Source organism: Staurois parvus, unplaced genomic scaffold, assembly GCF_062004578.1.
Source record: "Staurois parvus isolate SC_StPar_1 unplaced genomic scaffold, SC_StPar_1.0 ptg000050l, whole genome shotgun sequence".
Classification (NCBI taxonomy): Eukaryota; Metazoa; Chordata; class Amphibia; order Anura; family Ranidae; genus Staurois; species Staurois parvus.
The window spans coordinates 3,297,158-3,313,361 of NW_028317846.1; the positions used below are offsets into that span (position 1 = coordinate 3,297,158).

The 16,204-nt window shown below is 43.4% G+C and overlaps 1 protein-coding gene across 1 annotated transcript in view; it reads left to right on the forward strand.

Moving 5' to 3' along the window:
• Positions 1-16,204, forward strand: part of RNF17 (ring finger protein 17) — a 458,697-nt gene that overhangs the window by 352,854 nt on the left and 89,639 nt on the right. Inside the window, exons 30-31 of the mRNA XM_089666019.1 lie at positions 1,201-1,326; positions 14,719-14,775. Coding sequence (XP_089522145.1) covers positions 1,201-1,326; positions 14,719-14,775 — 183 coding nt within the window. The remainder of the gene's footprint in view (positions 1-1,200; positions 1,327-14,718; positions 14,776-16,204) is intronic.

Below are 16,204 nucleotides of genomic sequence, written 5' to 3' on the forward strand. Positions count from 1 at the left end.
TATATATATATATATATATATATATATATATATATATATATATATATATATATATATATATATATATATATATATATGTAGAGATAGATATATATATATGTAGAGATAGATATACACACAAAAGCACTGATAATCTATAACACTGACCACCCACCTAATATTGGGTAGATCTCGATTTTGAAACCAAAACTGCCCTAACCCGTCAAGGCGTGGATTCCAAAGTAACATCCATACAGTATGAATGGCAGGTCTCAAGGTTGCCCAGCAGAAATCTTCCCAAAGCATGACACTGCCTCTGCCAGTTTTCCTTTTTCTCCTAGTGCATCCTGGTGCCATCTCTTCCCTAGGTAAGTGACGCGCCAAGCCATCCACATTTAGCTGTGAACGTGGATCAGCAAGCACACCATGACCATTCTGCGGCTATTCATCTCAATACGCAATCAACTAAGATGCACTGTGTGTTCTGACACCTTTCTATCTGAGGCAGTATTAACTTTTTCATCAATCTGAGCTACAGTAGCTCTTCTGTTGGATCAGACTACACAGGTCAGCCTATCATTCCCTACGTGCATCAACAAGCCTTGGATGGTCATGACCTTGTTACTGATTATCCTTCCTTGGACCACTGCAGACCAGGAACCTCCCACAAGAGCTGTGGTTTTTGGAGATGTTCACTAGTGACCAGGGGCGGACTGACAACTCATGGGGCCCCCGGGCAATAGGGGATCATGGGGCCCCTGTGTCCTTGCCCAAACTCAAAAAAGCAATGGAAAAGGTACCAGGGGTATCTCATGGGGCCCCCTACTGACCCCAGGCCCTCGGGCAGTGCCCAAGTTTCCAAATGGTCAGTCCGCCCCTGCTAGTGACCCATTTGTCTAGCCATTAAATTTGGCCCTTGTCAAAGTCACTCAAATCCTTACGCTTGGCCATTGTTTTCTGGTTTCAACACATCAACTTCAGGGACAATATGTTCATATGCTGCCTGATATATGCCACCCTTGTGGGATGCCCTTGTAACAAGATAATCAAAAGTATCTACTTTACCAGTCAGTGGTCATAATGTTATGGCTGATCAGCGTGTTTGTATAAAGTGTGTTTGTGTAAATTAGAGAGGGGGGACACAGAGAGATCATTGTTCACGAAATTATTTAGAACTGTAATAATAATTGCCTGATGAATGGTATATTTACCTTTACTTAGAATCCGCCGAAATTTCATGGAAACACTGCTTCCATCTACTTGTATTGTGGAAATGCTTCAGTGTCTGCTATCCTGGAGCAGTATGCCTACTGTATTCCGAAAGACTGTGAGAGGAAAACCAGAATTGTACGTATGATTCTTAAGTTTATTGATCATAGTAAGTGTTGATGGACACTTGTCACATTACACAGTTAATAAAGTAACTTCTTACTAGTTCTTCTCGCTGGGGAACTTGCATGGTTTCTCATGCTGTACATTGCTAGCAGATGCATGTCAGATGCATGCCTGTTTGTGTTTCTTACACAAAAGATTAGGATTTTTGGTTTACTTTTTCTTATAGTACATCACAAGACAGGGTGCACCATTTTTATCAAAACCATAAATAGGTAGGCGCTTGCTCAATAAAATTGCAACATACTGTATACATACGTGTCATGAAACCTGAAAGTTGAAATACAAATCTATATAAAGTGCTCTCCCAACACCACATTTAATAGTATATCTAATACAGGATATGGTAAAGTCCAGAATATGTAAATGAATGAGAGTCCCATAGGAGGGTGTCACATTGATCCAATAGGTTCTTCGCCACCACTTGTGAGTAATAAATTAATTTCCCAATCACCAAAAGGTATTGACCCCCACTCTGGGTGGTCAAATTACGCTAGGATGATCAAACGACATATAGATTCCCAACTGTAGGCTCTCATATGGTGGGTCTCCGGGCTACCCTTCTTATAGTAGTAGCTCTCAAAGAAGCTCAAATAAAAATGAATATCAATAAATTGTGCTCTAAATGTAGTATTTATTAGGAACCATGGTACATAAAATAGATAAAAATGCACTCACAGTGTATGGTGCCTGTACCCCGGCACGAGTTTGTACAGCCAATGTGGGGACAACATGTCTCCAAAAATGGATCAACGGGATCTTCATGATTGACCAACCTCTACAGAGTACTAATAAAGTGATACTAAACACACTGTTTAATTTACATTGTCCTTTCTCTTTATGTGGATGATGGCACTTTATTTTAATTGGAAAAAAAAACAAAGCATCTAAGTACTTTTTTTCCCTAATTCATATACAGCTGTCACATGACCAGTCCCGGACCTAGGGGGGTCCTGGGGTGGGCTAAGCCCACCCAAATTTCAGTTGCGCCACCCCAAAGCGAACTGCCGCCCTCCTCCTCCATGGACACTGTACTTGTCTGCTTAACCATACTTCACACAGCTGCACTTTCTCCCCTGCAGCTTTATAAGCATGGTAGATGTACTGCCCAGTTTATCATCAGGTCAGGGGGGAAAGGGGGGGGACCAGCGGGGTGGGGGAGTTCGCCTGCACCTCTCCCCTGTCATCTAATACAGGTCTCTATCCCTCGGTGATCTTGACTGTCTAACAAGGCAGCTGGAGTTGGTGGGCGGGCTGGGGGAGTGGCTGTCTCCGCCACTCCTCCCACAGACGCCACTCAGGAAGCAGTAGCCATGCCCCGGGAAGTCTTCACCCTCAGCCATGCTGTACTGTAATTGACTCAGCACACTGTCACTACATACAGCCCCAGCCTGCCACCACACTGCCCCAGCCTGCCACTACACTGCCACTGCACTGCCCCAGCCTGCCACTACAGTGTCCCAGCCTGCCACTACAGTGTCCCAGCCTGCCACTACACTGCCCCAGCCTTCCACCACACAGCCCCAGCCACTATACTGCCCCAGCCTGCCGCTATACTGCCCCAGCCTGCCGCTACACTGCCCCAGCCTGCCGCTACACTGCCCCAGCCTGCCGCTACACTGCCCCAGCCTGCCGCTACACTGCCCCAGCCTGCCGCTACACTGCCCCAGCCTGCCGCTACATTGCCTTAGCTTGCCACTATACTTACCCAGTCTGCCACTATACTGCCCTAACCTTCCACTACACTGCTCTAACCTTCCATTTTACCGCCACTATACTGCCCTAGCCTGCCATTATACTGCTCTAGCCTGCCACTATGCTGAACTAGCATAACTACATCTCTCTTATATATTTGTCATTAAAGTATAACAGGTTAATGATATGCTGCTTTCAAAACCACGCCTGTCTTAAATGAATGCCTCATCCCTAATTTAAGTACATTCTTCATCTTCAGTGGCTTTATGGGTGCATAGCAAAAAAAGGTGACCCTGGAAATGTTTTTAAAATGTTGGCAACTATGCTGAACTCCGCCTATCTCTGCACTGCACACAACTTGAGCAAAGGCAGCAGAGCTCCTCCCCACACAGCACATAGCTGAGATCAGATTCCCTTACATACAACCACAATCTGTACATTGTGTAGCTGGCTACTATGTTGCAGTTCTGACCTGTGAAATTCCATGGTCCGTATGCTAGCACAGCTGCAGAAGCCAGCTACACACTGTTAAGATCAAGGTTGTGTGTAAGGGAATCCAATTTCAGCTATGTGTAATGTTTGGCAAGGAAAAGATGTGCTGCCTGTGCCCAGCCTGTATGCAGTACAGGGATGGGAAAAGGAGTCCTGCTGAGTGCCCTGCCAGCAGTGACCCCTAACCTCTGCTGAGTTCTCCCTACAGTGACCCCTGTCCTCTGCCCTGCCAGCAGTGACCCCTGACCTCTGCCTTTTGCCTTGCCAACAGTGACTCCTATCTTCTGCTCTACGAGCAGTGACCTCTGTTTTCCTTCCTGCTGATCCCTGTTCTTTGCCCTGTGGACTCCTGTACACTGCTCAACATGTTAAAGGCCTATGTTCCCTTCCCTACAACGTGATGTCCCTATCCTCTGTCCTGGTGACCCCCTGTACACTGCCCTGCTGACATGCCATCTTCTGCCCCCCTGACATTTTTTACTGCACTCCTACATTGGACAGGCTAGATTCAGCCCTACACATGACCCAGTTCTTTCCCAGCCTGCCTGCAGGGAAACATAAGCTGGAGGAGCTTTTTGTCCTCTTGTGCTGGTCACATGTTCAAAAAAAAAACAACAGCTATTGGGATACTGAGTCATGGTGATGCAAAAGTTGCGTGAAATCGCGGCTTTGTATCGAAGGCAATTTAAGTTTGATTACATGGAATTTGTCGCATACATGGTCTAAAGCCAGATTTGAGTCCCCCTGCCAAAATCACATCTCCTTCCAGTTCTTTAGACAGAGATTTAAAAAGGGAACAGAAGAAGGCGTTGGCAAAAAAAACAAATCGGAAAATCCCTATGAACATATCTGAGAGTAAAAGAAGGGGCAAAATGTGTTTCCTGTAAAGCCACAATGTCAGCTCCCACAGACTTACAATGAGAAAATATTTTGAGTGTTTGAGTCACTTAGAAAGGGAGCCTAAACCTTGAACTTTATGGGAAAGCAAGCGGATCATGGCAGTGTGTTGTTTTAAAGTAGGCATGGAAAGCTAGTGCCATAGCTATTATCAGACAAACTCACCCATCCGCATGGAACATCGAGTATCCAGAAACAGTTCGATTCCTGGGTTGACCCTCAAACAAGAAAAATGAAGAAAGTGAGAAAAGGAAAAAGAGAGAAACCAAAGACGCCAAGGCCGAAGAATGGCCCGCATCCAGCTACAGGCTAAACAGTAGTATGCAACATAAGATAACAAAATACCAATATCTTAGACACTAGGTCAAGGACCGAAAGAGTCTCCACAAAATCAAACAATGGGGAGAGTCTTTTAAATAGGGAGAGCGCATAGACTCTTCCCGGCACCCCAGGGTCCACATGAAACATAGATGAGACTTTTAAAGCCATCAAATTATTTTACCAAAGAGTAACAATCAAAACTGTAAGGCAGTATGCACATACAGAGGCCAATGCCCCAAAATGGGACCGCTGAGAGGCCTCCGTTTTATAAATTTTAAGTAGCACCAAACAGAATTTTCAAGACACTCTGATGTTGCAGATTTCTTCCTGGAAGCAGGAAACCACAGAGGTGAGAGTGGAGGGGGGTCCATAAACTTTTGGCTGGTTCCGGGAGGAGGGGCTAAGGGAGATAAAAGCCAAGTTCAGCAAGAGTCTTTCCCCCTCGAGAAATGTAGAGAGAGTAGGATTTGCCATTCTAAAGAAACTATAGACAAAACCGATATCCGTAGCAGATATCCCTCTGTATTAACTGCGATAGTAGCTGTTTAAAGGCTCTCCTCTTTTGGATGGTAGCTTGAGAGATGTCCTCTCAAGACTTGAATCTGGTATCCATCGACCTCCAGATCTGGATGTTCCCTAGCGTATCACATCACCGCTTCACTATTATTCCCTCTGGATTAACGGCGAAAGTAGCTGTTTAAAGGCTCTCCTTGTCAGGAATGGACTTGCCAATAATGGTGGGACTCACCTGCCTTGTGGGCTGCAGTACCAGGGCTGGCCAGCGGGTGCTCTCAGCAATCAGAGACTCAACCCTGCAGTCAGCCAAACACCTGAAGCTGATTACGGAGGTGTATTTAAGGGATGGCCAGACCTGCAGTCTGGGCCTTGGTGTGTGTTTTTCCATGGGCCCCTGTATCTTGTTACCTGCATTCCTGTTCCTGCCTGACTTACTCGTTGCCTACTCTGCCTGATCCTGACCTCTGCTGTCTTCTCCTGTTTGATCCCTGGCTTGTGACCCCGACCATTCTCTGCCTGACCCCCTGTACCTACCTGCCCGTTAGTTATTGACCCGGCCTGCTTGACTACGCTTGCATTGTATGTATTGTTATCTGTGGGTGGTTTGGTTCGTTTGCACTGTGTTTATGTTTTAGTATTGCACTGCGTTTTGTATTGTTAGTATTAATAAATTATATTGTTTATAACATATCTGAAGCCTGCGTTTCCCTGCGTCAGTTCACATACCTCTGGTCATACCTGGAGCCCTGACACTCCTCTTTTGGATGGTAGCTTGAGAGATGTCCTCTCAAGACCAGGGGCGGACTGACAACTCATGGGGCCCGGGGCAATAGGGGATAATTGGGCCCTGTGTCCTTGCCATGCTCAAAAAAGCCTATGAAAAAGGTACCAGGGGCATCTCATGGGGCCCCCTACTGACCCCAGGCCCTCGGGCAGTGCCTGAGTTTCCAAATGGTCAGTCCGCCCCTGCTCAAGACTTGAATCTGGTATCAATCGACCTCCAAATCTGGATGTTCCCTAGCGTAACACATCACATCACTGCTTCACTATTATGTTGCAAGGAGGGCCGTCCGGCCACAAAGGGACCAAAGCCCTGTGGATACGATCAATTTCCAGATGAATTTCATCAATCGTTAGTCCTGCAGCATGGATCAGGGAATGGGCAATAGACACAATATCTTTTACCATTTCATGCAGCCCTCTAATTTGAAAATGTCACCGCCTAGCACGATTCTCAAGTTCATCTTTTATTGTATGCCTTATCCAAGCAGTCTTGCTTGTAAGTGACAATCATGCTAGATGTTTGGGACATTCTGTGAACTGTATAATCAACTTAAGATTCAATCTTCTCGAGGCGATCTCCCATTCCTGAGAGTCCTGTTTCAGGTCAGAGGCTAACTTATTGGAAGCTTTGTCCAGTTCTTTCTGTAGTAAATCAGAAAAACGTGTGATGAGTGTGAAATCCCCTTAATAGTGCAGGAGGAAAGGTAGGAGAAACCACTGGGCCATCGTGTGTGGAATCTTGGCTACTGGTTTGACGAATAAAGATATCCGCCATTTCCCTGTCTAGCAGGGAGGAAGATTGGGAATCACGCCCTGGAAATAGGCTTGCAGCCTGTGAGGGAGACCCAGGAGGATTAGGGAGGGAGCCAGGAAGTGCAGGGAGGTCACTCACATAATCCATAGCTCTGGAGGAATGTTCATCCTGACGTCTAGGAGTAGAAGAGGGAGGCACTGTCCCTTGTGACTGCCGCTGTGACCCCTCAGCAGCTGAGGAGGCCTTGGAGCCAGCACCGGGTGCCATCTTGCTTCCCCTGCCCGCCCTCATTACTGCGGATCGGAATACACCCGTGGACTTTCTAGCTGGTTGGGAGGGCATAGAAAGAGCCCCCACCATCCCAGCAATTGGTACAGGTGGGTGGTGGCCGTTTGTGTTCCCCCCTGAAGTGCCAGGATTGTGCAGAGCACTCAGCAGGACATCCGCTTCAGCCGCCCACACATGCGCTCTCATGTTTATTTCTTTTATTTGTATTGGTATGACACAAAAAAACTGCCCGTGGCCTTACCAGCTGGCATCTATCACCAAGAACTTCCAATTAATCAAAGCAATCTGTGTGAATATCCACCATTTCAGAGCTGCCCTTATCTTGGATGTAAGATGCATTGGCAGATCCAAGGACTCCTGTCTTATATCGACAGGATATTGAGTTGAAGAGCTCTGGAGTGAAATTGGGCTTAAGAGATCGCATTAAAGGCAGCTATTATCTTCCCTGGCACCCCCATTCAGACACAGATTTTCCAACAATCTCAGGGACTCCACGTGGAATTGAAGAGAGGCACTTCCACTGCGGAAGTAGTACCATTTGCCTGTGCTTTCTTGAGAACTAGGCCTAAATGCTTCAAATGTTATGTCAGAACCAAAGCCAGCTTCTTGAAGGTTCAGCAACCAACATTTTCCATGACCTGCACCATCTCCTGGAAAATTGTTGTCTGCTTCTGAACCGATTGCTCCCTGAGAAGTTAGTCATCAGGTACCCTACATCAGGGCTCAAAATTTCAAGTCCTGAGCTAATAGCCAGGCTTTAAGAGTTACTTGCCACCAGTTGCCCCACCCAACCCCTACCCTGCTACACCCCTAATTCGACCCCTAAACACGCCCTCATAAATTATTCAATGAAATTACACTGTTAAATGTTACCCACATTACATCAGGGTCCCCAGAGTCCCCCCTGTAGCAATTGTACGTACAAATATGGATGCGAGCATCCATTTTGCCAAAGATCCTCCATTTTGCAAAAAATCCTCCATCTTGCGTCATTTTCACTCCATATCAGCTCCCCCCTCCCTTTTTGTTAAATGACATGTGGTCCGTGTGTGCGGAGTTCAGGAGTGCACAGGACACAGCTGGATATCCTTGATGGTTGTAAACCCAATTAGCTGATGCCAGGGTGTCTGTCCCACTCTTGCTCTGAAGCTGATCGTAAAGCTATAAACCCGTCAGTCACTGGACTTCAAAAGCATTTCGGGATAGCAGTAAAACATACAGTTGTGTTCAAAATAATAGCAGTCAGACATCACTAACCTGATCAATCACTGTTTTTGGTAGAAATTATACTTCTACATGGCAAATAATTTACTAGCAGGTGTAGTAGAGTAATATAAATCCAACAGACCCAACAGTCATGACATGCATGCTGCTGATTCTGTGTAATTGATTCACTAATTGAAAGGGGCATGTTCAAAATAATAGCAGTGTTATTAGTGAGGGCATTCATTCTTTGAAAAACAGGTGGCAATTATTGCCCTTGTTTAAGGAAGGAAGGCAGCAAATATTATACATGCATTTCTCTCTGAAATTCTGAGGAAAATGTGTCGTTCCAGACATTGTTCAGGAGAACAGCGTACCTTGATTAAAAAGTTGATTGGAGAGGGGAAAACATGTAAAGAAGTGCAGAAAATGATAGGCTGCTCAGCTAAAATGAGCGAAAATGCTTTAAAATGGCAACCAAAACCTGAAAGACGTGGAAGAAAGCAAAAAACTACCATTCGTATTGATAGAAGAATTGCCAAAATGGCAAAGACTCATCCAACAATCAGCTCCAGGAAGATCAAAGAAGGTCTAAAGTTCCCTGTGAGTACTGTTACAATTAGAAGACGCCTATGTGAAGCCAAGCTATCTGCAAGAAGCCCCCGCAAAGTCCCACTGTTGAAAAAAAGACGTGCTGAAGAGGTTATAATTTGTCAAAGAGCACATTGACTGGTCTAAAGAGAAATGGCGCAACATTTTGTGGACTGATGAAAGTAAGATTGTTCTTTTTGGGTCTAGTGGCCGGAGACAGTTTGTCAGACGACCCCCAAACACTGAATTCAAGCCACAGTACACTGTGAAGACAGTGAAGCATGGTTGCGCAAGCATCATGATATGGGGATGTTTCTCATACTACGGTGTTAGGCCTATTTTTTGCATACCAGGGATCATGGATCGGTTTGAATACATCAGAATACTTGAAGAGGTCATGCTGCCTTATGCTGAAGAGGAAATGCCCTTGAAATGGGTGTTCCAACAAGACAACGGCCCCAAAACACACCAGTAAACGTGCAACATCTTGGTTCCACACCAACAAGATTGATGTTATTGAGTGGGAAGCCCAATTCCTGGATATTAATCCAATAGAAAACCTGTGGGGTGACATCAAAAATGCAGTTTCTGAGGCAAAACCAAGAAATAAAGAACTTTGGAATGTAGTCCAATTATCCTGGGCTGGAATGAAGTTGGTTGACTCCATGCAACACAGAAACAGCAGTTCTCAAAAACAGTGCTTATGCAACTAAATATTAAGTGATTCAAAGGAAAGCAAAATCTTCAAACATTTTTCAGTTTATATAGTGAATGTTTGAGTTTGTAAAGAAGAATACAAACACTGCTATTTGTTTTTGAACAGTCTAATATTCACTTTTGTTCAATTTTTAGAGGAACACCACAAATTTGATATATTTTTCTTCATGTTTTGATTTGGAATAGAATGTGTAGTGTTCCCAATGCATTTGTGTGTATGGAAATAAAAGCTATTAGAAGGATTTTGAGCTTTATTCGCTTTTTTCAACACACTGCTATTATTTTGAACACAACTGTACATTACAAAAAAGAATGAATTGTGGTTGTATTGATTATACTGGGATGATCCCTGCAGCTACAGGCATCCTCCTGGTAACGTTTTTTTCAGCTGGCGGTCGACTTTCATGTAAAAACAATCCTAGCCCCTGGATCGCTTTTGCAAGCAGTGGGAAGCGACTCCCTCACCCCTCCCGCCGCCTTTCAAGGTTTTCCTGGGTTTTCCTGTCCCACTGGGGAACCAGAACATGCAGCCAGCAGTTCAGCTGGCTAACAATAGAGCTGATGGGAGACTGGAATGCCTCCAAGCATCTCTATGGTCTGAGACTGTAATCTACAAGCATTTCATCATTTCCGTTTTTCCAGATATAAACAGCGCCATTTTAAAATTGGTAAGCATCTGATCACACCGATCTTGGTGTGATTAGATGCTTGAAGGGCAGAGGAGAGATCTAGCGTCTAATGGACCCCAGATTTCTTAGAAAAGAGTACCTGTCACTGCCTATTGCTATCACAGGATATATTTACATGTCCTGTGATAACAATTAAAGTGATCAAAAGAAAAAAAACAAAAGGACACTGTAAAAATAAGAAAAAGCAAAAAATATATTAAAAAAAAATAAAAAAAATCACCTCCATCCCGAGCAAAGGCAAATGCAAGCTGCAGTACCATGGCAGTATGTAAACAGAGAATGCACCATGCATGTGAGGTATCACCATGAATGTCAGATCAAGGGCAGTAATTTTAGCACTAGAACACCTGTATAAATCTAAAGGGATGACCTGTAAAAGGCTTTAAAATCATCGCCTATGAATATTACTAATTTACAGAATTTGTCGTCGTTGCACGGGCATGGTTAGTTTTAAAGTATGTCATGGTTGGTTTCCAATTACTCGGCGCAACATCATCTTTTATAGTTTATCAAACAATTGGGCAGTATATTGTGTTTTTGTGCTTTCAAATTCTAAAAAGTGTATTTTTTCCAAAAACTTTGCGTTTGAAAAATCGCTGTGCAAATACTGTGTGATATAAAAATTTCAACACAGACTGTTTTATTCTCTAGGGTGTCCGCTTTAAAAAAAAAAAAAATAGAATGTTCAGGGGTTCAAAGTAATTTTATAGGAAAAAAAACAGTTCTATCAAGTAAAAAAAAGTTTCAGAAAAGGCTTGGTATTCAAGTGGTTAGAAAAGTGGGTGATGTCTGGCATAAGCTTCTAATGTTGGCCCTGAAATGCCAGGATAGTAGAAGCACCCCCCAATGACCCCTTTTTGGAAAGTGGACACTCCAAGGTATTTGCACAGAGGCATGGTGAGTATTTTGCAGATCTCATTTGTTGCCACAAGTTTTTAGAAAATGAAGAATGAAACCGGAAATATATTTTTTCTTTTCTTCTTTTTCAGAACCCTGTGACAAAAATTATATCTGCAATATACTCACTGTGCCTCTTATCAAATTCCTTGGGGTGTCTGCTTACCAAAAAGGGGTCATTTGAGGATGGGGGGGGGGGTGTACTATTCTGGCATTTTACTGCCTCTGAAAGTGTGACAGGTAGTGAGGAAGTGATATGCGGAAATATGCTCGGCGATCGCTGAAAAGTAGTGCCAGGGGAGAAACCTGTGTGTAAACAACACAGGTGTCTCTTCTGCCAGCAATCACATGCTGCTGTGTAATTCTCTGCACAGCAGAGAAATACACAGTGGCATGTTTCCCTAGTAAAGCACACACAGTAACCCTTTGATCGCCCCAGATGTTAACCCCTTCCTGCCCAGTGTCATTACTACAGTGTCAGTACTTTTTATTACCACTGATCACTGTATTAGTGTCATTGGGATGTCACTGACTGTCATTTTGGGACGTCACTGCATGTATTTCAGCATGGAACTTCGTTACATGCCATGTACATTGATATTTGTCTGGAGTTTAACTTTGATTTCCTACATCACCTGTCTTACTGGACAATTTGCAAATGGATTCTTTGCAGTACCTGTTCAGCAGTGTCAGAATGCCCACCACAGTCCCCCTATAAGTCGCTGATTGCCACCATTACTAGTGTAAAAATAGAATTCCAATATATATACTGCCATTTGTAGATGCTATAACTTTCACGTAAACCAATCCATTTACATGTATGGGCATTTTTTAGCAAAGACATGTAGCAGAATACATTTTGGCCTAAATTTATGAAATTTGATCTTTTAAATTTTTTTTACTGGATAGGTTTTGTAGCATATTTTTTCTTTGTTTTTTTTTTTTTCAAAATTGTCGCTGTTTTTTTGTTTATAGCGCAATAAATAAAAAATGCAGATGTGATCACATACCATTGAAAGCTCTATTTGCGAGAGAAAAAGGACATAAATTTCATTTGGGTGCAGCATTACATGACCGCGCAATTATTAAAGTAACGCAGTGCTGTATTGCAAAAAATGGCTTGGTCAGGAATGGATGGAAATCCTCTGGACGGCAAGTGGTTAGCTGACAACTTTGCCCCGAGGGCCCATGATCAGTATGGGGTGCCATGAGATGCCCCTGGTCCCTTTCAGAGGCTTTTTTGGGTGTGGTTTGAGTGTGGGCGTGGACACAGGCCCCATGATCCCCTTTTGCCCGGGGGCCCCATGAGTTTTCCGCCCCTGTACCATAGTTTGTAGACGCTATAACTTTCACACAAGCCAATTCATATACATTTATTGGGATTTTATTTTACCAAGTACATGTAGCAGAATGCATTTTGGCCTAAATGTATTACTAACTTTGTTTACCATATATTTGTTTAAAACCAAAAGTAAAAAATGTAATTTATTTTTCAAAATTTTCAGTCTTATTTAGTTTATATCACAAAAATTAAAAAAACCATTGGTGATCAAATACCATCAAAAGCTCTATTTCTGTTAAAAAAACATGAATTTCATTTGGGTACATCATTGCATGACCACGCAATTACCAGTTGAAATAGCCTGGTCCACGGAGGGCAAGTGGTTAAATGTATGCAAAAAATGCAAAATTGGCTCTGGCAGTGGAACAGTTAATGCTTAGTGGGGCTGGCAGGAGTTATTCCTGCCAGTGGCAGTATATTTCAAGTAGGAATAGGAACTACCTTGTATATTTTACTGTCTGCTACCTAAGCGCACTGGCTGTGGTGTTGTGCAATGCAGCATACAGTCCCGGACCACTTTTTGGCATTGTAAAATAGGGTAATGTAACTCCAGTATGCATACTCAGGATTTCAGATCATCATTGGCTGCCCAATGGCCAAAGAAGGAAAATGCCACAACTGAAGAAAGTGCAGAAGATGTAGCTGCAGGAAGCAATGAGCTCAGAGGCAAGTGCTAGTATGCACATCAAGGCTGCTACTGCCACCCCATCTAAAGTTCTACTTTAACCACTTGCCTACAGGGCACTTATACCCCCTTCCTGCCCAGGTTAATTTTCAGCTGTCAGCGCTGTCGCACTTTGAAAGACAATTGTGCGGTCATGCAACACTGTACCCATATGAAATTGTTATCATTTTTTTGAGACAGCTTTCTTTTGGTGGTATTTAACCACCTCTGGGTTTATTTTTTGCTAAACAAGCCAAAAACTGAAAATTTTGAAAAAAAAAGTTTTTTCTTAGTTTGTTATAAAATTTTGGAAATAAGTGATTTTTCTCTTTCACTGATGTGCGCTAATGAGGCTGCAGTGATAGGCTGCACTGATTGGCACTGATGAGGAGGCACTAGTAGGTGGCACTGATGGGCACTGAAAGGCAGCACTCATATATGGCACTGATAGGCGGCACTGATGCGCACTGATAGGCAGCACTGACGGGCATTGATAGGCGGCACTGATGCACACTGATGGGCGGCATTGATGCGCACTGATAGGCGGCACTGATGCACACTGATGGGCGGCATTGATGCGCACTGATAGGTGGCACTGATGCACACTGATGGGCGGCATTGATGCGCACTGATAGGCGGCATTGATTGGCAATACTGATAGGCGGCACTGACTGGCATTGATCGGTGGCACTGAAAGGCAGCTCAGATGGGCACTGATATGTGGCATTGATGTGCACTAGTAGGCACTGATATGTGGCATGGATGGGCACTAGTAGGCACTGATATGTGGCATTGATGGGCACTGGCAGGTGGCACTGCTGAGACTACACTGATCATCAGGACACACTCGTCATCAGTGCCCTGATGATCAGTGTACATGGCCCCTCTGATTACCGGCTCTCCTCTCCTCACGAGCTGTCAGCGTGAAAGCTCGTGAGGAGAGAAATGACGATAACTGGCATTTCCTTATTTATATGCGATCAGCAGTGATTGGACACAGCTGATCACAACACAGAGCCGACATCTTCGGCTCTTTCGGTTGATCAGTGATCCACTGTGTCCCAGGGACACAGCGCACCACTGATCGCCACGCTACGGGCCCCGGGGGCGCACACGCGTGGTTAGAGTGGGAGGACATCATATGATGTCCTCCCAGAACAAGAGAAGTGCCTTGCGCCCGTCATTTCCTTATGTGGAGGGCAGGAAGCAGTTAAGCAGTTGTCATTATGGCACTGTACTAATAAAGCAGTGGCTAAAACTGGTAGTAAAGTAGGCCTGTCTGTATGACATCATGAAAATGTCTCATGCAGCTCGTCAAGAGGACCTGTCATGATCACATGTAAGTGTAGCAGTTTCTCTAGATTTCCATCACTAAGCTATGCCATTTAATTCACAAGTGCTCTTTCATTGTTATAATTTTGATAAGTCTTGCAAATATTATTTCATGGTTTTTATTTCTGGGGTTTTAAAAAAAACTATATATTTTGGTTCTTTGTAGGAAAACCAGAGTTTCTTCAAAATTTCCCATGAAAAATTTTGGGGCACTGATTTCCAGGTATGTAATGTTATTTGTATCTTTCTTTCCAAGAAACTTATACTGAAGAAAATATGGAGGCTACCTTTTTTATGAAAATTATAATTTTCAGGCCGTTTCTGGCTTTAGTACTCACTAAGTCACTTATCTGGGACAAAAACACAAAGTCAAACTGAAACTCAGATTTGCATATTTTTTTCAGGTCATTGGCACTGCTGAATAGTGGTGCACAGAAATGAAAATTCTGGTGCCGAAAACGAAAAGTCAAAATGCACTTGGTCAGAAAACGAAATGCGCAGTTTTTAAAAATGAATAATATTTTTTGGAAAGAAATTCACTGGTTAAAAAAAATATATACCCCCAATTGTTTTGTAAAATATGAAAGAGGATGTTACGGGGTGTAAATAGATACCCAACATGTCACGCTTTAAAATTGCACACGTTCGTGGAATGGCGTGAAACTATGGTACTTAAAAATCTCCATGGGTGATGCTTTACAAATTTCTACAGGTTAGCAGTGTAGCGTTACAGAAGAGGTCTAGTGCGAGAATTATTGCTCTTGCCCTGATGTTCATGGCAATACCTTACGTGTGTGGTTTGAACACTGTTTACATATGTGGGCATGGCCTATGTATGCGTACACCACTACGTGCGAGCACGGGGGGATGGGGGCACTTTAAACTTTTTTTTTTTCTTTCACTGCCCCTTTAAAAAAAAAATTAATCACTTTTACTCTTATCACAAGGAATGCATGCATCCCTTGTGATTGAAATAATTAGTGACAGATTCTCTTTCTCTTTATTTAGAGAGATGGGGTCAATAAGACCCCACATCTCTCCTCTGCAATGCAAAGCATTAGATTAAAAAAAAAAAAAAAAAAAAAGCACTGATCTAGTGCTTAAAAAAAAAATGGCCAGAATGGGAAGTGATATCAATCCGGTCCTCCAAGGAATAGAGATGAGTGGCGGCCATCTTTCCTTCACTCATCTCTATGCCCAGTGCAGGTAAGGCTGAGAACTACTGGGTGGTGAGGGGTGGGTTTTTTTCGGCACCTGTATCTGTGCTTTTTTTTTTTCCATTTCTGCCAACACGTTTCCACCACCAAAATTTCAGTGCATCCCTACTACTGAAGGTCTGGTTTTCAATTACAGCCAGGCAATTATGTTCAGGAGACGTTAGCTATGAGAGGCTCCATACTTGGTATTTAGATTTTCTTTAACCTTTTAAGGAACCGAGCATTTTTTTCTTGTCACTGTTGTACCATGTTTGATGCTGCTATTACTCTAAGTAACGGTTCACATATATGCGGATTGGATGAGATTTGAACCGCATCCAATCCACATGAGATGTGAAATAACATTGCTTCCTATGGTGCCTGTTTACATATATCCAGTGCACTGGCAATGCAGTTTGAAAAAGATTCTTGTACTATTTCTGAGCAGTGTTTTCC